This window comes from Trachemys scripta, chromosome 6, assembly GCF_013100865.1.
Source record: "Trachemys scripta elegans isolate TJP31775 chromosome 6, CAS_Tse_1.0, whole genome shotgun sequence".
NCBI lineage: Eukaryota > Metazoa > Chordata > Testudines > Emydidae > Trachemys > Trachemys scripta.
In genome coordinates this window covers 90,103,452-90,129,137 of record NC_048303.1, presented here as the reverse complement: position 1 = coordinate 90,129,137, position 25,686 = coordinate 90,103,452, and the positions used below count along the sequence as shown (strand labels likewise).

The 25,686-nt window shown below is 40.9% G+C and overlaps 1 protein-coding gene across 2 annotated transcripts in view; it reads left to right on the top strand.

The window, feature by feature from the left end:
* DMRT1 (doublesex and mab-3 related transcription factor 1) overlaps positions 1–25,686 on the top strand; it is an 84,528-nt gene that overhangs the window by 56,615 nt on the left and 2,227 nt on the right. The window contains exon 5 of one of the 2 annotated variants that reach the window (XM_034774518.1): positions 6,432–6,480. The exons of the other annotated variant lie outside the window; for it this stretch is intronic. Within the exon in view, the coding sequence (XP_034630409.1) occupies positions 6,432–6,445 (14 nt within the window). The 3' untranslated portion in view covers positions 6,446–6,480. The remainder of the gene's footprint in view (positions 1–6,431; positions 6,481–25,686) is intronic. 2 annotated transcript variants of the gene reach the window in all.

Genomic DNA, 25,686 nt, shown 5'->3' with positions numbered 1-25,686 from the left:
GGTTGACCAAAACAATTCATAAATTCAAGTAAAATTCAGCAAATTGTTTCAGTCCATTAAAAATCTTTTTGGAAAAGTCAAAACAGTTTGATTTGGCATTTCTGAAATGAAGCATTTAGACATTTTGTTTTGCAATTTAATTCAATTTTATTTAAAAAATAAATATTAAAAGGATTAGAAAAATATATGGAAAATGAAAAGTTTTGTTTGGAGCTGAACAAAATTATTTGGGAAACATTTCATTTGATCCGAAACAAAAATTTTCAATTATTTGATTTTGCCAGAAAAATAAAAAAAAATTCATTTCAAATCACTCAGCCATTTTTTTCAGTTATTATTTTTGAGTACATCCACTTAACCCAAAAGTAAGTTATTCACACAGCTCTTTACTTAAACACTGCTTAACTTTAAGCATCTGCGTCAGTCCCATTATGCTTAAGTTCTTTCCTGATTCAGAGTCTGTTTGTTTTCTATTCTAATATATTCTGTATTTTGCATAGACTCTAAAACATAAAGGAAGAAAATCATACATGCACAAAATAGCTAGTCCTTGCACAATTAGAAAGGTGTGTGTTTTGCAGACTCCTTACAAAGGAAGCCTGAAATTAATTCTGATAAACCTAAAAATGTAGAGCTCACATAGTTTAATGAGATTTTTTTCTTATCCATTTTTTTTAAAAATATCACAAAAAGGCATCGGCCAAGGTGAGATACAGGGAGGTGTGAAGGATGCCAGACCATCCTGTTAACTTGGTGTGAGTGCTGTCATTTGATGCGGCCACCCTGGAGTGGTACTGAAATAGCAGATAGCCCCAGCTACCCCACCTGTGGCAGGTCTGACACACGTACATGTGTAAACCCTCACCCACTCACAGGGGCTTTTAAAATAAATCAGCAAGTATCAGTCTGATCAGTTCTGTGGTTTTCCCAGCGTTGGCTGGCATAACAAGACAGGGTTTTATGAGGGCATGCGTTTAGCTGGGCGATAACATTTTGTGTGAATAAAAATGTGGATTGCAAACATTTATTAAATTGAGTCCCGCGGGCTTTGTTAGGAGGCAGCCTGCTAGAGAAAAGGGGGTCCCATGAGAAAGTTTTGTCGCCGATTTGAGGAAAAGGCAAATCAAAGAACACAGTTGACCCACTGTCAGTAGTTCAGACCGATGATCCTGGCTGATCGAGGGAACCCCTTCATCACTGAATACAGCTGCAGAGAGCAACAGGCCACTGAGGAGTAGTGTCATCGTGACAGCACAAGGCAGTGTTCACCTCCTGGCATTGCATGATTGCAATACAGTGTTTACGCAAGGCAATGTCAGTATGTAGTTGTGTGATTATTAGTGTCTTCCAGTGGCTCAGTCTGCTACAATCTCTTCTTGCTTCTCCCGCTATTGGTTGCTGGGAGGAAAAGGTTGTTTCTCCTTACTTCACAGAGTGAGAGGCGTCACAAGCTGAGGATTGATGGTTTAGATGCTTATGCAACCCTGAGCCCAGTTTGTTCCTTTTTCTAGCCACTCTTTTCTTCAGGGACAGAGGGCGCTACCCAAGATGCTAAATATTTCAATAGTTACCATGCAAAGCCCTCCTCCTACTTTACAGGATCCAGAATACCCTTTTATAGAAATCCAAGTCAATGAAGCTGCCCTGTTGAGGATTTGGCCCACTGATTGTCTTACCCTTTGAATATGAAAATTTCCTGATACAAGTAAGGAGCAATGGCAATCTTATTGTCTCACTCAAAACAGTAGAGAGAATGGAGGAGTTCTGTTGGACAGTAGTGATAACAGTGTGCTTACCATGACAGGCTAGTGTATTGGCGCATCGCTGTATTTTTTCCTGACTTTGCTGCCTGGACCTGATTGGCCAATATTAAGAGGGAAAAGGGTCCCCTCTACATTGATTCCCCATTCCCTCCAGCAGGTGGTGGTCAGCTGCCTCCATAACATCTTGAGCCTGCCTGGATTGGAGACTCTGCAGATATTGTACATGAACAGTCCTTTGGAAAAAAAAACAAGAGATACTTGTTGCTTCTGGCTGAGTTAATTTTCGTGCAGTGCTCTAGGGAATCCCTTCCTTAAAAGGGTGAGCAGCTAGACCTTGGCTACACAGTTCCAACAAACCTGTATTATTCAGAAGTCAGAGATAAGATGTGGAGTCCTGGAACCAGTGCATAAAGCCATGTCCTCTTATGGCTCCCTGTGGGTCTGCTGGTTGTGGGAGCAAAGCTGTAGTCATTTGGTAAGGGATTAGGGCAAACCCCACTGTTGTCCCCATAAAAGAACGATCCAAGGAAAACGGTGAAGGATGCCACGTGCAGTTCCCTGGAAGGGGGTGATCCAGCCTATGCAGATAGCATATTAGTATGTAAGTGATTGCATGTGGCAATGAGTTGGATTATGTCTGCAGGAGTTGGCTGTTTACTGCTAAGACAGGGCACTAAAATAGTAAGGAAAAGTTCCACGAGAAGAGTGTGTAAGTAATTTGTCACGCACAGTGGGTGAGGTAGTAGGGGACAATGGCCCGCTCTATGCAGCTTAACTAGAGACAGGTAATGTTGGATCAGCAGGATCCATCATTCACAAAGATCCACTTTATACATAAGTGTATTTATACGCTGTGCATAAATAATACCAGTGTATGTTGCATGTACATGATGTATATAACCATTCAGGGCAAGGGGTGAAGGGTGAATATCAAAGCTTGTGGTTGGGATTTCTTCATTTAGTTCCCATTAACATGCCACCCAACCAGGGTTTTTAATTCTAAGGTTCAGGGTAAGCGGTGAGGTTATTTTCAATGCATGGTTCCTCACAGGCATAGCTTAGGCCAAGTACAAGTTGAATAACCTTCAGGAAAGCTGTGCTGTCCTTCTGTCGGCCGCTGTCTTTGAAAATTGCCTGCAGAGTTAGTGAGCAGGAACAGTTAAGATTTACAAACAATGATGAAGCTTGTCATGCATCTTTCACCATTCATCATCTAGGTACCGTGGCTGGGCGGTGAAGTGTTCTTCATAAAAACCAGCTCAGTGTGAAATACACCTCGCAGCAATGTTTACTGCTCTGAAACTCGTCAGCAGCCCTTTATAGTAAATCCAGATTGCGATGTGACATTACAGTATATCATTGCAGAGCGCGCTGGGGTTTACACTAGGAATGAGTGCAGTTCACACCAGATGAGATGTCCAAATTGAGTTATGTAGGAATTTGGCTGTTATATGGGGATAGCTTTTGTTTTCTGAGGCCTGAAAGTTAGCTTTATATTATATATATATCTACACATACATACACTTATAGGTGTGGATGCATACATCTATATAGAGATATATACATATGTGTATCTGTAGATAAATACACTTATATAGGTATATACACGAACAGATATATACACTACATGGACATGGATATCTTTATATAGCATAAGTATATGTCTATGTAAGTCATTTCTTAATATAGACTAATGTATTTTCACTGTTTGTCTAATAACCATATTTTAATATTGACTATTTAGTACATAAATAAATTTTATCTTTAATTTTTTTCGAACAAGTGCTGTTGAAAATACAGTTATTTGAGGTCCACAGAATTATAGTCCCTGCCTACAAAGTTCAATTGGCTCAAGTTGTTTTGTAGGATTGTAACACATAATTTTAATATTGATTTTATAGGAAGAAACCCAGGGTCTAATTAAAGTTAGTTGCATGTCATTTATGTGGAGGTGTGTGGAAGAAGCAGGACTCACAGTCCGCTTAAGTTACACCCCGATGCTAGCTGAATCCAGTGGTGTTGCAGAGTGTAGCTGGGGGCAGAATTTGGCCTATGGTCTTTACTTCTGAGATTTACAAGTTTTACATGTTTGTTAATTTTTTAGTGGGTACCAAAGTCCCAATGCTTTTTTCAATGCACGTCTCTGACAGCTTGAAAGCTGCTGCTCTGAGAAGCAGGGTTGTTGGACTTTATCCAAAATCTTCAAAAATATGGAAACTACAAAATTTACTGTATCATTGGTGTAGCAGAGAGTTTATTTCCATTGGACCCATATTGTTATATATGAGCTCATTGAAAGTAAGCGTCTAAGATAAAATAGTAGCTGTTTATGTCCAATTAAAAATGTAAGAAATCCATGTAAAATAGGCATGCTACTGAGTCGTTACATGAACTGACAGATCTATGTACAGTATTGAATCAGGGATGCTTTAGTCTGAAAGATATCGGGGGCTAAGGGATGATAGCTTCGTGGACCATACAGCACCCACTATTGGTCAGCACACACAACAGGTGCAGTAACTATCCTGCTACCCTCTTGAAGCTAGATGCTTTGATGGCAGCTAGCCAGTGAAAAATGAAGGGCAACAATGGCGATTGCATTAAAATCCTTACCAAGCTATCATAGTTTTATTTCTGCCATGAGCGCAGGCGGATTGGACTAGATGACCCCTCGAGGTCCCTTTCAGTTCTGTGATTCTGTTTCATTCCAAATAAGCTGAAGTTGATGGAAATAATTTGAGATTCTATGCTCTTCAGGGTAGTGACTGTGTTTTCCTTTGTATTTAGAAAGCCTGTAGCACATTTTGGATACTACCACATAAAATATCTCGTATATTTCATTTAAATCTTTGGGGTTTGTGAGTTTATATCTGTTAACTTTTTCAGCCCGCGGGGAGGTGTAAAATTAATAAAGTATCATATTTACTTTTAGATCTCTCATCTCCATACATTTACCATAGCTGTAGCTTATTTTACACAATTCTAAATAGCCAACAGGACTACATTGATGAACAAAAACAATACACAGTACAATTATTTGTACTCAAACTATTTTAAATGAGTACCCACAGTGAAAACAGATACTCTATGATTTTTGTCAATCAAGTCACTTTTTTCCAAATCAGTGCACTTTCCTCAAATATGTGTTTAGTAGTTATTGAATTTCATAGGTGCATTCAATAAAAGTCTTACATACATGCAATATACATTTCACAATCTAAGTGTAGACTTTTGTGGGTAGGGGGTGGGTTAATCATACGCATGCCTTACATATGCAAGTAGATTTTTAGACTTTCTTATACTGAGAATCTGTGTCAGAATCAGTAAGTTGATAGTGTGTTAATGCTGCATGGTTCTTTAGCAGAAAAAGTGTAAAAATTTTAAAGAAACCCTATTAAGTTTCCTTTTCATTTTCTTTGGGACCATTATTACCGAGGAATTGCATCTTTCTGGTTTGTTTGGTTTGTTGTGGGAGGAGGAGAAGCAAATCTGGAAATCATCTTTTACATTAATCTTGTGGTTTGTATTAGGGGTGTGGGGAGTGAAGCCTGTCATGTGAAGTGTGCAGGTCTCAGGTGGCTGCGTATCGAACCAAAGGAACATGTCTTTAGTCTCTTGACCTGCTTTGTGCACTCTTTCAAACTAATAACTTTGCTAACCCGCAGGATTCAGGCATACAATAAATAGTGGCTTGATGTAGTGATGCTCCAACATTGGTGGGAGAGTTGAGATCCATATTAAACATTCCTAGTGCTATATCTGGCTTTCAGTTTAATTTCCCATCTTTACATGTGCCTGTTCCCGTCCTGGTGCTGGTAAGTTGATTTAAAATGTCACAGCATTGTGTAGGCTCCCAACATACATGGCCGAAATTTGGGAAAATATTCTGAAGAGATGAAACGTTACAGCTAATGTTGATGGGGTACATTTTGAAGTGCTAATGTCTGTTGGAAATGTTGCTGTCCAGACACCTCAAAATTAGATTTAAAATGTGTAGGCATTGAATTTGATTTTAAAGAAAAGATGATAACTTGCATGTCAAGCTAAGTCACTTTACTCTGCATCACTTTCACCCCTCAGCAGTGAAGTGTCATTTGCTTACAAAGACCCTCCAGAAAGGCAAGGTACAATTGTAAAAACATGATTCCTCACGATTGTGAAAACAGCACATGAGGAAATAGCTCAGAACAGGGGGGTTGGGGGGAAGGGAGAACTGCATCACAAATAAGCTAACAATACGTTGGCTGAGTCTAATGACTGGCTTATAGCATCCAGGAGTTGTCAATCACACCTTAATGTTTAGAGAAGTGAAAAGTCAATGTGTAGTTGTTTAATTTGACATGACTCTCGGGTTGAGAAAGTGTAATAGCTAGAGGGGACAGTTAAGTAGCTGTGCTCCATGTCAGCCTGTCTCGCTCCGACTACTGCACTAAACGCTTTCCTGATGAGCGATAGATTTGGTTAAATACCAGGATAATTGCTAGCTACAGCACCCGGCACTCGTGTAATGCCTTGTACTACATCTGTATTAGCTCTTGCCTCAGGCTGCTTGAGGTTTCTGCCATAAAGAGAACACGTATGTTCCATTATATTATTCTCTTTTGGTTTTGAAGAGCAATTGTTGCAGAGCTAAATGGGCTGTAATAAATTATATTTCTTTTCCCCTAGACCTGTTGAAGTAGATCAGACATGCAAATATCAAAGCTGCTTTTTGCTTGTAAGTAATTTTTTGTTTGCCTACCATACCAAGAGCTCACACTACTACTTAGACAAAGAAGTTTTTCACTTTAAGATTGTAAATCTCAGACCTTTACAACTAACTCAGCAGGCTGGTATAAAGCCAAATAACTAATTTTACATGCTGTGGAACAATTTGCTTTTAACACACTCGATTTCTTCAAGTAAATGAGATTATCAGACAAAAATATATTGATGCTTGATGTGCATAATAACACAGTATTTTACAGTGACATTCTCAGTTCTAATTAAAATGGTGTAATTCGATTCTAATTGTGTCTTTCCATTCCGTTATACTTAAAATATCAAGAGCATTTAAAAGGAGAGAACTTGACATGGCTCAGTTATTTCAGCTAAAGTAGTGGCTACAGCATGTGTACTAACTACCCATTGATTTCAATGAGACTTTGCATAGTGTAGCTGCAATGGCTCCATATTGCGCATTCTGTATGTGTCACTCACAGTGCACATACCTGTCACCTGGCATCACTGTGAAGCTGTGCATGCTAACAGCTCCATGACATCTAGCGACACTGTACGCCGTAATAGCTCTGTAAGGTCAATTGGAATTTATTGTTCAAAAACCTCCATACCAAACTGAAAAGGGGTTAAAAATCTGGGTCAAGGCTTTTACTCCGTTGCAAGTTCTCCCTTTTTGTGTCTGGATGTGGAAGGGGTCATGCGAAAAGCACGCAAGCATAAGTGAGGACTAGGGCTGGTTGAAAATCTGTAAGAATGTTTTATGGAAAAAAAATCATTAACCAAAAAAAAAAATCATAAAATGTTCTTAGAAATGTTATGATTTTTTTATTACAAAAGAAGTTTTGGTTTCAAAGTGATGTGGGAATTGGGCATGTAGGTTCATATGAAAATCCCCGTCAAAAAGGAAAAAAACAGATAAACAGTGGGATTTACCACAAAAAAATCAAAACAAAAACAATTGACATACTTGAATTTACTTCATGTCTGTCTCCAAGGGATACTGTTAGCTTTAACACCAGGTGTCTGTGGCTCTCGCACCAGCATAAAATCATGAGTACCTAGTAAGTCAGTGGAGTTATATTAGTGTAATGCTGCCATGAGGACAGGTCCAATATGCTGTAGCCAAATACATATATTTAGCTAGAGGATAGCACTAATGACATCTTAGATTGTCAAAAGGGAAACAATATTTTCAGTCCAGTTCATTGCTAGTTTTGCTATTTTACTTTTTCCTCCTGTCATCTTGGACAGAGAAAAATAAATGAACTCCCTTTCCCTTTAGTTTATTAATCAGTTTCCCCTTCAAGTTCTTTCTCAGTTTTGTTTCCAGTCACTGCAGGGAAAGGTGTTTTTTCCCCCCAAAACAACTGTTTTCACTGGATTGTGTTTAAATGTGATAAAATTTCTAGTGACTATTGGTTGCATAAAAGGATGTTTCAATAACATTTCAATTTTGAGTCAAATTTAAGATCCCCTAATACTCCTAATCAGGTCCTTAAGTGACTTAGGTTCCTAATTGTTTGCAGTGTTGTTATATCCAAAGAGTTCATAAATACACTTGAGGGTCAGAGCCTAAAGGCTAGATTCACAAAGGGACTTAAGTGTTGCAGTGCTCAGCTTAAAATACCAAACTTTTAGGCACTTTTCTGTCAGTGGAATTCTTAGTTAGGCATGCAGGATCCCTATATAATGCAAAGAGAAAGTTAGCTTCCTAAGAATGGGATTCACAGAAGCCAGCAAGCTAAGTGGAGATCCAACTAACCTAGCCAATAGGAAATGCAAAGGAAAGGTGCGGGCCTAAGCCCCACCTCTCTCAGGGCCAAATGAAGGTGCCTTCTTCCACCTAGCATTCACAACTGTGAACCTCTCCTGGAGTTAGGTGCCCTGGTCAGTCCTTTCTCGTGACAAAATGGGGGGCGAGGGCGGGGCACGCAGAGCATGGATTCAAACCTAGGTCTCCTAACCACTTGGCTTATTGGGTATAAGTACTACTACCACCCCACAGAGCAGCTGGCACGATCAGGATTTTAGTAGTTTTGTGGGGGCAAAAATGTAGGCATCATGAGGACTCTACCAGCAGCAACTTAGACACAACTAAACTTAGGTGGCGGCTGAGTGGAGATTTTGAGGATCTCATTGGCATCTAAATGTTGGATTTAGGTACCAAAGGGAGTGGGTCTAATCCAAAGTATCTCAGTTACTTTTGAAAATGGGACTTAGTCTGAACTAGGAAAACTGTCAAAAGCCTGTGTTTTACGAGACTGAAGAGCATTTAATTCCAGGAGTAATCCTGTTCAAATTGGTGTGGCTGCTTGTGTAGTAGGACTCAATGGGAGTAACGATGTCAGAATCAGGCCTGAAGCACTCACCTATATTCTGTACTAATTTGAGCTTTTAAACAGAGTTTTTACAGGTCTTCAGCAAAAGCTTGGCAGTTAATTTTTAAGTGGAAAAAGTCTTCAGTGCACATCAGCATTTCTCTCTTTAATACTACTATTGTGTCAGCAGAAATAAATATAAATATAACACAGTGGGTCTGTCATATGACTAATGATATATAAAACTTCATTTTATTTATTTGACTAAATCAAAGATCTTTTTAGTTTAGTTTTTGTCCTTATTTTCTAAAGTAAGAAGGATATCACTGGAGGGATTCCTAAGCATCTGAGGGTATGAGTCCCATAAACAGCAACATTCTTACCCTTTTAAAACGCTTTTTAAAATGTACTGTCCATTTTTGCTGTATATCTTGATCAATACTTATTGAACTACTGTACTACAATGCTGCTTGACTTGCTTCCAAATTGAAGTTAATATTTAAAGAATATTAAGTCACTTTAGAGTCTTTGGTGATTTTAAACTGTAAAGTCATGTCAGTTTTAATTGATAAATGATCAGGGTTATTCTTTTCCCCCCAGCTTTAAATTCTGGCCACCATCATTGGCGATACCACACAAAGACCCGCAAAACTCCCTGTGCCTGCAGCAGTGCAGGATCAGGTCCTGGGTCTGTCTCTTCTCAGCATAGAAGTCTATATTATAACAACATTTAAAAAAAATAAATCTGTTCCTGGCAAGTAAAAATCTATTGTTTCTATCTTAACAGATCATTTTAATTATATTTGGGATTTTATTTAGTTAATAGGTATCCTTTTGATTTCCAAAAGCTTTGCAAATCATGTACAGAAATCTTTAAGCTGTGTAGGACGGCACTTTTGCATGAAGCTAGTATTTTCTGAAATTAACTACTTGAGCATGAAAGAGATGAGCTGTTTGATTACTCTGTGCATACAATAAGCTCTTTGACTTTTGCTTTATAGATTTAAAGGGGTAGCATCAATTCACATTTCTGTGACTGAGTCTGCTGCTGCACCCTGGTTTCTTCCCTCCTTGCCCAGACAGCCAGGATCTATAGCCAACCAAGTTGTAGAATTTCTGCACCCTTTAGGACTCTCCTGCTCAAAGTTTCTCAGTTTCATTCCTGCCTCACAGGGGATCAGAAGCCCGACAGGCAGCCTGCAGCTGCCTGGATGTTGCCTTGGCACTCTTCTTACAAATTATGGGCCTGAGAAGGGTTCCTTAGACAAGGAGCCCTCTGTTTCCTATGCTGCCTGCAGCAGGTCTCTGACTGACTGACTGACTGACTGACTGCAGAGAGTGCAGCAGTCTTACCCTGCTAGCCCAGACCAGCAGACTAGAGCTGCCGAGCCAATGACATCATGAAGGTCTGTCCTGTGATTCCATCCCAGCTAGGGTGACCAGATAGCAAGTATGAAAAATCGGGACAGAGTGTGTGTGTGTTTGTGTGTGTGTAGGGGGTAATAGGCATCTATATAAGAAAAATCCCCAAATATCGAGACTGTTCCTATAAAAGTGGGACATCTGGTCACCCTAATCCCAGCAGGCTAGATTTCTCACAGAAGCCAGTGTTCTCACAGAAGCTTGTAGCTTGATGTAAGCCCTGAAAATGAAGTGTTGAGCCAGTAGCTTCTCGGGATGGCTGCCCACGTATCATCCCAGCCATCCAGAGGGGCTGGGACACAGGCCTGTGACTTACCATCAGACCAGCATGCTAAAGCAGCTGAACTGGTGCCATCAGAGAAGTCTGAACCCTGATATCAGTCGAGCGCATCAGTCATAGAAACTTGTGCCTGATAGCAGATCAGCACTCCAGAGTTGCGGCGCGAGTAACACTCTGTGAGGCCTCAATCTTGACATTAGTCTGGCAAGCCAGCAGCACTTAGCCATGAGCTCAAAGCTGTCTGTCTCTTGACATCAGACTGGCAGGCTAGTGCTGAGCCAGTAGCCTCACAGGGCTTGTGCCTTGATGTCAGCCAGCAGCCTAAAGCGGCTGAGATGGTTACCTCATAACCATGTTACACATGTGCCTTAATATCAGACCATCATGCCAAAGCGGCTGAATTAGTGAACTCCTATGTGTTGACATCAGACCAGCCAGCTTAAGGAGCTGGGCCAGAGTCTGCTGTCCTCCCTGTGCTGCTACCCATGATGCAAGTAGCTGGTGCAAAGGAGCTTCCTTGCACCCCCATGCTCCCCTGTACTGCCACACTGTAGCCCATAATAAACACCTATTTCTAAACTATATGTAGGAAATTGTATTTCTGTTCACTTCAGATATGGCACTTTGATCTCCTTTCCTTTTCATTTGTGTGCGAGAAGATGCTGTGGACATGACATTAGGTTAGTGTTTGAAATATGGAAGACTACTTAAAACGATAATGGCAGCCACAGATACACTACAGACAGTGGAAACAGAAGGCAGTTTCCCCAAAACAGACCTGCTTCCATGAAATATTTGAGAAGTAGATGCAAAATTAGGCAAAATAGATTATGGAGCCAGAAGCCTTAGCAAAGCTTACTACTAATATAGAACCAGTTTCTGATACCCTGACTCACATTGAATTGTATCATACTCCACAAGTGCTCCCAGGGAAGTCAGTGGGTCCACTCGTGTAGTGGGAGCGCTCAGTATGGGCAGGATATCAGAACCCGGACCTTTGTGATTTTGAGAATATTAATGTGAGCTACTGCTGTCAGGATGAAGTACTGTGGCTCCAAATATGTTCTGCAGGTCTGGCCTTTGGAAGATATCTTTACTAAATTCCTTTTTGCAAAGTAGTTGTGCGTTCTACCGGCTACCAAAGAAGAACCCCACCCTGATGCCCTACTATTTTGTAACCATTTGTAACTGATCGTGGCTGTGATTTTAGTTGTTGCTCTGAGTATTTGGAAAATATTTTCAAAACCAAGGCCCTAAGTTTTGCCCATAAAATAAGCATCTGGCACACACAGATAGGTAATCATGCATATCGACACACACAAAACAAGTCACGTCATGCGCCAAATGGGTGCTTGTGTGTGCAAGCAGAAAGCTGCCTGGATAGTTAAACATTTTGCATAAGAAATGAGCTGTGTGTGCAGACACTCATATTTTAGGCTTCTTTATTTATTTATTTAAATGTAGCCCTTAGTTACCAAAAATAAGAAAACAATTCCAAAAACGGATTCAGTGCACAAATTTTTCAGTACTGGCACTGTTTTCTGCTCATCTTTTGAAAATCAGTGTCCCAGGACACTACTCCTATTGGGAGTTAGCCCTGGACTTTCTGAGTTTCAGTAGACTATGTGTATGCGCTAACTGATTAAGGCATAGGCCTGGGAATCAAGAGACCTGGATTCACTTTTCATTTCTGCAGAGTCTTGCTGTATGACCTCAAGTGAGTCGCTTAACTTCTGAGTCTTTTGTTTCCTTTCTGTAAAGTTGAGAACCATGGCAACACCAAGCCTAGCTCATAGCAGTTCTGTGACACTGAATTGTCTGCTTGGAAGTCATCAGATGGAAAGGTGTTACGGAAATGCAAAGTCTGATGGATGGTGATGGTGATGATGATGATAAATGCCCACTCTCTCAAAAGGTTCAGATTTCAATTTAGAGTGAATCTTGCTTTCTAACTTTCTAAAAGTGTGGAAAGTGTCTGAAATGAGAACTTCGTTGCAAAGTGTATCTATTTGCAGAAAGCATTAGCGGCCAAATTTTCAGCTGATATAAATCAGGGGACTTCAATGGAACTATGCCATTGTATACCTGCTGAGAATCTGGCCCTTGCAGAATTGCAGAGGTTGGCAAATATTTTACACAAGAGGTTGAGTAGCCATCCACTTTTCATACTATGGGTCATATCCTTGGTTGGTGTCTATTGGTTGACCTCAGTGGAGCTTGACAATTTATACCAGCTGCGGATCCAGCCCCATGTTCCTTGCTATGTCCCTAGATAATTTAGAGCAAGGACACTCTTGTGCTTCCTGGAGCTTTGACTGGGATGGGGCAGTTCCACACTGTTCCCAGCACTGGGCTGTGGCTTAGTTGCCATAGGTTAAGCTTCAAATTTTAGTTTGTCTGTTTCAGATAGGGTAGAACACTGTTTTTAAAAGTGACTCTTAAATCATCTCTGCAATATGCAGTGCAATCACCTGGCACCTTAAAGATGCTATATTCCTGCTTGGGAATTGATGTCTGGAGTTTGTTTTGAGTGGGATTCTCAAAAAAGGCATAACCTGGAAGTTCTCTCTTCCCCACCTGTAAGTATGGGGGAGGGGAGCCTTGTTTAATTGTTTCAAAGATTATTTTTAAGGGAATTTAAAGTCAGGGGATGAGGAGAATTTAACAAATGGAGATCTTTCCCAGCTCTTGGTTTCTGATTACAGCAGAAACAGCCCGGCCTTCCATTTCACTAAGAGTACAAGCATGAACTAGAAAAGAATGAGATAATCCATGATAGATCAGGTTGAATAAAGATCCATTCATATCTTCACTTTTTATCCCTTGTTCTGAGTGCCAAGAATTAATGCTGTTGGAAAGTACACAATGAGCTTGCCAAACTGTGGGCATCTAAAATAATCCTAATTACTTTAAATGTTAGTGAGAAAGGCAGGAGTTTGACAGCAGAAAAGGATTCTATTGTGAAATAGTGGATACGTGTTACGTGGCATTCACTGGACATGATTTTGTTTCAAATGCTGAGGCCTGGCATTATACGGGAGATGAGCCAGAGGTATTGTTTATGATATTTTCATCAGCAGTAATGTGTATCTGTGAAAATCTTTAGGGCCACATTATGTTGTGTTAAGATATAAATGAAGAGGGAAAGTGTCACAATTTGCTTTTCTTCCCCCATTTTTATTTTAACTTTAAATGTTTCAGTATTGAGTCAACATAAAACAGATATTTAAGTGGATTGATCAGGAAAAGTTTTAAGAGTAAGTAATGATTGAATGGCACATTGAAATGAGTCTAATGTGTTCCAAAGGCAGGACCCTATCTGAGTTTTGGATTATTGTCATTATTTGATAGTTACAGGATATTAGCATCCAGTGGTCTGTTCGGCTCAGGCCCCACTGTGCTAGATGTTGTACAAACACATAGGAAGTCAAAATGCCTCCTCCAGAGAGCGTACAATCTGAGACCCTGACCTGGCACTGAGCTCCTTGCAAGTGGACTCTCTTGAGTTCAGTGAGGCATTGTGGGTGCAACAATCTGGTTGTGTGGAACTCACTGCAGGATCAGAGCCTAAGGTGACAAATGGAGGCTGGGAGGGTAGGGATACAGTCTATATAAGTGCCCACTAACCCCATCTACCCCTTGAGCCATCTTTAACAGCAAAGATTTGAAGGAGGAGGGTGCAGTAGCCTAATGGAAAAAGAACAGGAGTACTTGTGGCACCTTAGAGACTAACAAATTTATTAGAGCATAAGCTTTTGTGGACTACGGCCCACTTCTTCGGATGCATACAGCCTAATGGGTTAGTTCAGGGAAGGCAATGCAGAATAATGTGAGCATGTACTTTCAGAGCCTCTCATGTGGGAGAGCCAGAAATACAAAGGAGAAGAACCTCAGTTCTTTTAAAAATTAAGTTTCCAGTTCTTTTCATTTCAAAGGGAGCCTTGAAAATATGTAACCAATGAACATTTCCCCTAAAGATCCAGATTATGTATAGTTCCCTAGCACAAGCAGCTGGGCTTCACTCCTGCAGCAGGAGGCAGATGGAAAGGTAGGTGCTAAAGATGCATACACATTTTATACTTCTTATTAATGAGTCGTAAGTATGATTGGCCAGTTGGACTTAAAATTTTCATTCTTCCTGTTTGTGTCAGGCTGAGTATTTTTAAAAGCTTCAGCAAAAATGGTTCCAAAAATGCTCTAAGAAAGAAGTTTGGGAAACATAGGTATCTTTGCTAATGTTTTTGGTTTTTTTTAAATTCCATCCATTTTTCTGAAGATCTCTAGCATTTCCGTGGTTTGGAGCAGAAATTAGAAATTCAGCATGGGAAAATGCCTTTTGCTCTCCCCATAAAAATTGGTTAAGAGTTGGCTGAGTTCACAGCCTCGAAAATCACCATAGGCATATATTCCATCGATTTTAGCAGCAAGCCTGGGTTAGTGTTTTTGTTGTGTGGTGTGTGGTTGCTGGTGAGTATTTGCTTCAGGTTGGGGGGGCTGTCTGTAAGCGAGGACTGGCCTGTCTCCCAAGATCTGTGAGAGTGAGGGATCGACATTCGGGATAGATTGTAGCTCCTTGATGATGCGCTGGAGAGGTTTTAGTTGGGGGCTGAAGGTGACGGCTATTGGTGTTCTGTTACTTTCTTTGTTGGTCCTGTCCTGTAGTAGGTGACTTCTAGGTATTCTTCTGGCTCTGTCAATCTGTTTCTTCACTTCAGCAGGTGAGTATTGTAGTTTTAAGAATGCTTGATGGAGATCTTGTAGGTGTTTGTCTGAGGGACTGGAGCAAATGTGGTTGTATCTTAGAGGTTGGCTGTAGACAATGGATTGTGTGATATGGTCTGGATGAAAGCTGGAGGCATGTAGAAAAGTATAGCAGTCAGTAGGTTTCCAGTATAGGGTGGTGTTTATGTGACCATCACTTATTACCACTGTAGTGTCCAGGAAGTGGATCTCTTGTGTGGACTGGTCCAGGCTGAGGTTGATGGTGGGATGGAAATTGTTGAAATCATGGTGGAATTCCTCAAGGGCTTCTTTTCCATGGGTCCAGATGATAAAGGTGTCATCAATGTAGTGCAAGTAGAGTAGGGGCGTTAGAACAGCGCTTCCTCAGCTCTCGTCCCCTAAGTCAGCCATAAAAATATTGGCATACTGTGGGGCCATGAGGGTACCCATAGCAGTGCCGCTGACTTGAAGGTATACATTGTACCCAAAACACCTACAAGATCTCTATCAAGCATTCTTAAACTACAATACCCACCTGCTGAAGTGAAGAAACAGATTGACAGAGCCAGAAGAATACCCAGAAGTCAGCTACTACAGGACAGGCCCAACAAAAAAAGTAACAGAATGCCACTAGCCATCACCTTCAGCCCCCAACTAAAACCTCTCCAGTGCATCATCAAAGATCTACAGCCTATCCTGAAAGATGATCCCTCACTCTCACAGATCTTGGGAGACAGACCAGTCCTCGCTTACAGACAGCCCCCCCCAACCTGAAACAAATACTCACCAGCAACCACACACCACACAACAAAAACACTAACCGAGGAACCTATCCTTGCAACAAAGCCCGATGCCAACTCTGTCCACATATCTATTCAAGGGACACCATCACAGGACTTAATCACATCAGCCACACAATCAGAGGCTCGTTCATCTGCACATCTACCAATGTGATATATGCCATCATGTGCCAGCAATGCCCCTCTGCCATGTACATTGGCCAAACCGGACAGTCTCTACACAAAAGAATAAATGGACACAAATCAGACGTCAAGAATTAGAACATTCAAAAACCAGTCAGAGAACATTTCAACCTCCCTGGTCACTCAATTACAGACCTAAAAGTCGCAATTCTGCAACAAAAAAACTTCAGAAACAGACTCCAACGAGAAACTGCAGAACTGGCATTAATTTGCAAACTGGACACCATTAAATTAGGCTTGAATAAAGACTGGGAGTGGATGGGTCATTACACAAAGTAAAAACTATTTCCCCATCCTAATTCTCCCCCTACTGTTACTCACACCTTCTTGTCAACTGTTTGAAATGGGCCGTCCTGATTATCACTACAAAAGTTTTTTTTTCTCCTGCTGATAATAGCCCACCTTAATTGATCAGTCTTGTTAGAGGTGGTATGGCAACACCCATTTTTTCATGTTCTCTGTATAATATATATATATATATATCTTCCTACTGTATTTTCCACTGCATGCAGCTGATGAAGTGGGCTTTAGCCCACGAACGCTTATGCCCAAAGAAATTTGTTAGTAATATTCAGATTACTCCCAGGCCCAAAGGATCAGTCACTTACCCCAAGTCAGTTGCAACTTAGATCTCACACCAAAGACAACACTTGTAGCCAAACCTGTAATAAACTATCTAAAGATTTATTAATTAGGAAAAGAAAATAAGAGTTATTTACAAGGTTAAATCAGGTAAACATAACTCACACAAATGAGTGCTGTCCATTAAGTTTCAAAAGGTAATAGAAGCTTCTATAATAAGCAAGCTCTGTATATCCCTTTGGGCTAACACAGGCTAAACACAGGATCACTTGCTTATGCCTAGAAAACCTTCCCCTTGAAAGTCCAAGCAACATAAGAGAGAGTTTTTTCTTGTTAGGTGTTTTTGTCCCATGCCCATTCTCTGAGCTGCCAGTTCAGCTGATGGGAGAGAATTCACTTTCATGTCTCCTCTTCATGGGCTGGGTGAGTGACAGTGTCAAGGTTCCTTCCCCACTCTGAACTCTAGGGTACAGATGTGGGGACCTGCATGAGAACCTCTAAGCTTAACTACCAGCTTAGATCTGGTTTTGCTGCCACCACCCAAATTATTTATGAGTCATTTGGGAAACTCTGTCTACCTCCCCCCCCCAGATTATCTCCCTCCCAAGTACTATAACCCTTCCCTGGGTAGCATTGAGAGACTTTTTCACCAATTTCCTGGTGAACACCGATCCAACCCCCTTGGATCTTAAAACAAGGAAAAATCAATCCGGTTCTTAAAAAGAAGGCTTTTAATTAAAGAAAGAAAGGTAAAAATCATCTCTGTAAAATCAGATGGAAAATAACTTTACAGAGTAATCAGATTCAAAGAGCCCAGAGGAACCCCCTCTAGCCTTAGGTTCTAAGTTACAGCAAACAGGTAAACCCTCTAGCAAAAGGAACATTTACAAGTTGAGAAAACAAAGATAAACCTAACACGCAGGGCCGGCTCCAGGCACCAGCCTGGCAAGCAGGTGCTTGGGGCGGCCGCTCCGGAGAGGGGCGGCACATCCAGGTATTTGGCGGCAATTCGGCGGACGGTCCCTCACTCCCGTTGGGAGCAAACGCCCTTCCGCCGAATTGCCGCCGCAGATCGCGATTGCGATCGCGGCTTTTTTTTTTTTTTTTTTTTGGCTGCTTGGGGCAGCCAAAATCCTGGAGCCGGTCCTGCTAACATGCTTTGTCTTGCTGTTACTTACAAGTTTGAAATATGAGAGACTTGTTCAGAAAGATTTGGAGAGCATGGATTGATGTCCGGTCCCTTTTAGTCCCAAGAGCGAACCCCCCCACCAAAAACAAAGAGCACAAACAAAAGCCTTCCCCCCCACCAAGATTTGAAAGTATCTTGTCCCCTTATTGGTCCTTTGGGTCAGGTGTCAGCCAGGTTACCTGAGCTTCTTAACCCTTTAAAAGGATTTTTGGTGTCTCTGACCTGGAGGGATTTTATAGTATTGTACACAGGAGGGCTGTTGCCCTTCCCTTTATAGTAATGACAGACGGTATGTGTGGAAGTTAGCAATTAACAAAGTGTCTTGTCCTCTGATGTTCTACAATAGTTCGTCTGGTGTTGCTGGACCTTCTTTGTGGGGCAGGAGATAACACCTGTTGGAGACTAGTATTATTTCACACTTGGTAGTGCTTTCCCCCATCTAGTGACTTACAGTTACAGCGCAAATATTTCAATATTTACCTTATAACATGGGATACAGATGTTATAAGTGAGATTACGATATACTTGTAAATTGCTGCATGCATCAAAGTCTAAAATACTAACCACATTCTTGTAATTCTAATAGTTATTTTAACAAAACTGACACACAGGCAAGCGGGACTGGTTCTAGATGTGTATTTGTCAGTGATCATGTGAGGGGGCCTTGGCATGAACTGGCACCTGGTCTGCCAGCATCACAGCTGCAAAGATCATTGTCCTAGCCCACTACCTTGACCCTGCCACCCTTCCCCTGGTTCCCCCTTCTCTATTGCATCAAACATAAGCTGCTTGGCTTCACTTTCAAGGCCCTTCACAGCCTATCCCCGCTCTCCGTACCATTTCTCATTTGCTATCAAGCTATCGATGGTCACCTCTAATTGGCCCACGATGCCAGCCTTGATTGCTCACTAGTTACATTTTCAAACAAGCACCTCTGTGCTTTCTCCTCTGCTGTCCCACACATTTGGGAGAAGCTCCCTGTGAACAGCTGCAAAACTAACATATTCTCCTCCTTCAAAATCCTCATTAAAACTCTCCTGTGATTTGATGCCTACAAAAAACTTGAAGTTAGACTGCTTGTGTGCTGAGCCTGCAGCTTATCATGCTGACCAATGTTGTACTCCCCCATCTGTCTATTGTGTTAATTATAAATTCTTTGAGGCCTTTTGGTTCTTTGTACAGTGCCTAGCACAATGCAGTCTTGATCTGAGACTGGGACTCTTAGGACTCTGGTAATACTAAATAATAATAATTAATAATAATAATCTGGAGAAAGTAGGCTCCCAGTTCCTGAGGTACCTGGCTGGAATATGGAAGTCAATTCCATAGGCTACCTTCCTTTTCCCTCCGCTGGCTGCATGGCTGGCTAGGTGGCAGTACTGTCATTGGTTTCTTGGTTATATCCGCACTTTGTGACCCTTCTTATGGGGCTCACAGAGCACAAAGTGGAACTTAATGCTTCCTCAAGCAGCATTAACTTCCATAATATTTACAAAAAGAAAATCTGCTGGGTTCAGAGAAGAGCATGGCATGTAGTCTAGAGCCACTGCAGTCTGCTTCTGCACCTGCACCCTCAGACAGCCCCAAGCATGCTGTATTTGTGCCTAGGTGCTGAGAGGGACCTAGCATCAGACTGGCTCCTCCCCTTTCTATTGTCATAAGAACATAATAACAGCCGTACCGGGTCAGACCAAAGGTCCATCTAGTCCAGTATCCTGTCTACCGACAGTGGCCAATGCCAGGTGCCCCAGAGGGAGTGGACCAACAGGCAATGATCAAGTGATCTCTCTCCTGCCATCCATCTCCATCCTCTGACAAACAGAGGCTAGGGACACCATTCCTTACCCATCCTGGCTAATAGCCATTAATGGACTTAACCACCATGAATTTATCCAGTTCTCTTTTAAACACTGTTATAATCCTAGCCTTCACAACCTCCTCAGGTAAGGAGTTCCACAAGTTGACTGTGTGCTGCATGAAGAAGAACTTCCTTGTATTTGTTTTAAACCTGCTGCCTATTAATTTCATTTGGTGACCCCAGTTCTTGTATTATGGGAATAAGTAAATAACTTTTCCTTATTCACTTTCTCCACATCACTCATGATTTTATATACCTCTATCATATCCCCCCTTAGTCTCCTCTTTTCCAAGCTGAAGAGTCGTAGCCTCTTTAATCTCTCCTCATATGGGACCCGTTCCAAACCCTTAATCATTTTAGTTGCCCTTTTCTGAACCTTTTCTAGTGCCAGTATATATTTTTTTAGATGAGGAGACCACATCTGTATGCAGTATTCGAGATGAGGACGTGCCATCGATTTATATAAGGGCAATAATATATTCTCAGTCTTATTCTCTAGCCCCTTTTTAATGATCCCTAACATCCTGTTTACTTTTTTGACCACCTCTGTACACTGCGCGGACATCTTCAGAGAACTATCCACGATGACTCCAAGATCTTTTTCCTGACTTGTTGTAGCTAAATTAGCCTCCATCATATTGTATGTGTAGTTGGGGTTATTTTTTCCAATGTGCATTACTTTACATTTATCCACATTAAATTTCATTTGCCATTTTGTTGCCCAATCACTTAGTTTTGTGAGATCTTTTTGAAGTTCATCACAGTCTGCTTTGGTCTTAACTATCTTGAGCAGTTTAGTATCATCTGCAAACTTTGCCACCTTACTGTTTACCCCTTTCTCCAGATCATTTATAAATAAGTTGAATAGGATTGGTCCGAGGACTGACCGTTGGGGAACACCACTAGTTACCCCTCTCCATTCTGAGAATTTACCATTAATTCCTACCCTTTGTTCCCTGTCTTTTAACCAGTTCTCAATCCATGAAAGGACCTTCCCTTTTATCCCATGACAACTTACTTTACTTAAGAGCTTTTGGTGAGGGACCTTGTCAAAGTCTTTCTGGAAATCTAAGTACACTATGTCCACTGGATTCCCCTTGTCCACATGTTTGTTGACCCCTTCAAAGAACTCTAATAGATTAGTAAGACACGATTTCCCTTTACAGAAACCATGTTGACTATTGCTCAACAGTTTATGTTTTTCTATGTGTCTGACAATTTTATTCTTAACTATTGTTTCGACTAATTTGCCCAGTACCGACGTTAGACTTATCGGTCTGTAATTGCCGGGATCACCTCTAGAGCCCTTTTTAAAAACCAACATGTCATGAGTAAGGAATGCTCACCAGCTTTGCTCCTGGTTCCTTGCACATTTGTTTGCACAGTGAAAAAAGCTCTTGCGCCTCTATAGCAAGTGAGGCTGGTCTGCTGATTTGCCTCCTCCCTGAACAAGAGGGTGAAAGAGTTAATAAATGGCTTGCGTCCCTCAAGTTTAAATCTTAAAAATGGCTTCTTATTGAGAGTTTAATGGTTTTTAAAATGTAAACGCAGGGAAAATTTACTTTTCAAGCATGAATGTTTTTCTGGTTTCTCACATCAGTGGAAGTGTATTATTCTTTCCAGTCCATTGAGTTCCAGGGGATCACTCAAGTTAAGTCAGTGCTCTTTACAGTGTTAGAAAATCTAAGGTTTTGTTTTTGAGGTTGGGTTCCTCCCCCCCCCCACACTTTTTTTTTTTAATGTGGTGTTAGCTGAATCCTCGTGTTTAGATGGTATAAAATATATGGGTTCTCTCCCAGGAATAAAGGTGATTAGATATAGGAATGCTCTAAAAAAAACCCAACAAGTCAGGGCCCTATTCTGCAACGGTTAGTCACACAAGTAATCCTTTCACATGTCGTGAGTAAGGAATACTCAGTTGTATGAGGACTGAAGAATCAGCCACATCTTAAAATTAAAGCTTTAATAAAGACACCGTAGGTTTGCTTCTTTGAACACGGTGGACTTAGACATTTATGCTATTGGATCTTTAATAGAACAGCAAAGAAATGTAGGTTTCTGTTTTGCTGACTCTTAATCTTAAGGTTGTGTACAGCTCACAGACCTTGTTTACAGTTCCCATTATCATCAATGCACTTGTCCTGCCCTCCTTACTTGGGCACAATATCTCATTGACTTCACTGACTTCAGGGGGCATTTGCCTGAGAAAAGGAGTACAGGATTGGGCCTCTGGAAGCTTTGTCATATGCCAGGGACAGTAACTATGTGCTGCTAAGACCAATATCTGTCAAACCTATGACTAAAGTTAGACACCTAAACCACATTAGCATCAACATAAACAGCCTGATTTCCAAAAGTACTGAGCATTTGCACCTTTGATTTCAGTCAAAGTCAGACCACTTGTATGTAGTGTTTAGATATGGATTTCAATGCCTAACTTTAGAGACCCATATCTGAAAATTTTTAGCCTCGGTTTCATTAGAATTCCAGGTGTTTGCAAATGTGGGTCAATATGCAATACAACATAGATACAGCTTTAATACCTACTGTTTTTTAACATTTACCACATTTTAACATTTACCACAACAGGGGTAGGTCGAGATTTTTTGTAAACTTTTTGAAAGTTTGACATTGAAATTTATGGATTTCACTATTTAAGAATTGGGCCTCTCCGTCATTCTAGGAACATGACCACTAAAACTATTTACAAATCCTAACAAATAAACTTCTCACACATTCAGCTATTCAGGAATAAACAAAAATGTTTCCCGCTTAACTCAGTTACCCCCTCATAACTCATGCTCTTCTCCAGAGTCTGGGAAAATAGATGTTCCTTACAACATGTCCTGGGCTGTTCTGGAACAAGGAGGGAGGCAACCAAGTTTCAAAATTAAGGGCTGATCCCTGGCCAATCATCCCTCTTTAAACCAGAGGAGCATCTCAACTTACATCATCAGCCAGCCTGTGAGGAGAGAAGCATTTTCACAAGTAGTCAGATTTTACCAAACCCTGGGTCAAAATCAAGACCTTAAATTGCACTCAACAAATTGGAAGCTAGTGCAATTCCTGGAGCACAGGTGCAAAAAAACCTTAGAGGTTTTTAAGGCCGGCTTGACAAAAGCCCTGGCTGGGATGATTTAGTTGGTGTTGGTCCTGCTTTGAGCAGGGGTTTGGACTAGATGACCTCTTGAGGTTTGTCCAACCCTAACATTCTATGATCCTTTAATGTGCCTCCTGCGAAAAGCATCTCTAAATGAGCAAGCCACTACATTCCACACCAGTTGAAGTTGCCAGTGGTTTTCAGGTGTAGATCCATCTAGTGGGCATTGCAGTAATACCATTTCAAGGTAACAAAGGCAAGGATCATTTGTAACAGGTTTTTCATCCTATAGAAAAGGGTTCAGCTTTCTGGATGAGTATAAATGATAGAAAGCAGTCATGGCTGTTAGGACCCGGTCATCCAGAACTAGCTGGGCATCCAACAGAATAACCAAGTTGTGAACCTGTGTCACTAAAAGTAAGCTTACTCTCCCCAACAAGGGAGCTGAAATAACCTCTGTCAGTTCCTCCAATTGCTTCCTCTACCCTACATGTTTGAGGGCTAGCTGGCTAAGAGTCATTTCATTCAAACTCCAGTTGGTATTAGGCACTAGCCACGTCACAAAAACACTCCACTTCAAAACATTTCAGCTAAACAAAGCTGAACTGTGAAAATTTGTGCACCAGACTAAGTGAAAGGTTGGCCAGCCAGGAGAAAAGTGCATTTTTGTGAACCAGGATGCACCAGTCACCAGCACCAGTCCTACTGTTAGACGTTCCCTTTATCTGTATGTCACTATGCTAATTTTAATATTCATTCACAGGATACCTAAATGCCTCCAACGCCATCCTTTGCCTATTTTAGTATTCCCACTAAAATGAAATACACTTGATCTTAGCCAAAAGGTGAAGAAAAGAATGTAGTCTCAGAATAAAATCTAATTAATCAGATATAGGATTAATTTAACATGTGGTTCATTCTGTGATAATACATACTATTCTGTTCACTAGATCAGTTTAATATCTGGTTCTATATTCTGCATCATAAATGGCCGACAAAAGACAGACTACATGTAATATTTTGTTGAAAGGTATAAGGAGAAGCCAGTAAAACTGGATAGTATAGAGTTAAAATCTGTGCAATAATTCAGATTCCCATCATAGCTGAATCTAGGTATGTGTAGGTTAAGAATTGAATGAAGGATGGCTGGAGAAAATTTATGTGAATTCTCTAATAAAACTATGCTAAGTAAACCAAAGAGCAAAATCTATAAGACCATGATTAGGCCAGCTATGGCATAAGGTCAGAATGCTGGGTAATGAGGAAGAAGGTGAACAATTCTATCACCCTGCTGAAATGAGAATGCTCAGGTGGATGCTGGGTAAGACGAGAACAGATAGGCTATGCAGTTAAAGTCAGTACGAATCATGATACAGGTAAGCCCCAGCATGGAATTGTTGAGAGAGTATTGACTGAGATGGTTGGATCACATAGACAATGAGATGTGGGATATGTTGGCCAGAAGTACAAGATCTAGCAGTCACGGGACAAAGACCACAAGGAGGACTCAGAAGAAAGTTGTTCAAGATCCTGAAGGAGAACATGAAAGGCGTACTTGACAGGAACACTTGGAATAAGAACTGCTGAACCTGAGTAACGGGACAAGACAAAGGTGAAGAAAATCTGATTCTATATCCTGTCCTTGCAGGATGATGAACTCAAAAGAACTAAAATCTAACTTGCCTCTTACATACCCCGAAGTAAATTGGGAGTAACTCAGTGTGTCAAATTCTCTGATGGCATAAATGGGCAAAACTCCATTGAAGTCAACGGAGGTGGCAGTTTTACACTGTCATAGAATTTGGCTTAATGGAGTTACACTGCTGTATAACAAGTGTAGAGGAAAAGAGGACCAAACCCATAGCATATTTTTCATCTCTAATGATTATGATCCTATAAAAACAAAACACAAGAAATTGAACTGCAAAAGAAACCCTGTGATCAGATATCTATTAACCCACAGAAACTGGAAAATTCAGAGGTATCTAAAGACAGGGGACCGCATTCTGCTCCCAGTCACACTAGTGTACTTCAGATTACCTTCATTAAACTCAGAGTTCCTCTGGATTTTCATTCCTGTAAGTGACCGCAAAATCCAGCCCATTCTCTTTAATTTAGCTTCCATAGTTACTAGACATTTCAGAAGTCTGCAAACATTCGGTGACACGGTAGGTACTGCTTACCTAGGCATACCATGGTGGTTTAAGGATGGAGTTTAAACTTTAATCTAGAACCACACAAGAACAAGGAATGCAGTGTAAATCAGCTTCTAAAAAACAATGATTGTAAACTGTATTCTCTTTTTAAAAGAGCTCAGCCTGGGAACATTCTCCACTAAATCCTAAAAATTCAGAACATAAGTATTGATGGTTAACATGTCAGAGGGGCATTCAGCTTCTGCTGTGAATTAGTTTTCTAAAAATGACTAACACTCAACTACCAATGCATTTTGCTAATTACATCATAGAATTCCTTATTGATGAACAGAATCTGAATTAACACAGGAGCACTAATGTTACCCTTTCACCATTATTGTTGTACAAGAAGCCATGGCAAATGCTGGCAGTTAGTTACACAAACATTAGTATTAACGATTGGCTATTTGGAATTGGTGACAAACTGCAGCCCGATGGAATTCTGAGCTTGAAACCAATCAGGAAGTTAATGAGGAGAGAAATTACCACTGCAGCTTCCCCTTAATTACCTTCTCGCTAGGCAGGAAGGGAGTGCTGTGGGTGGATCTCAACTCA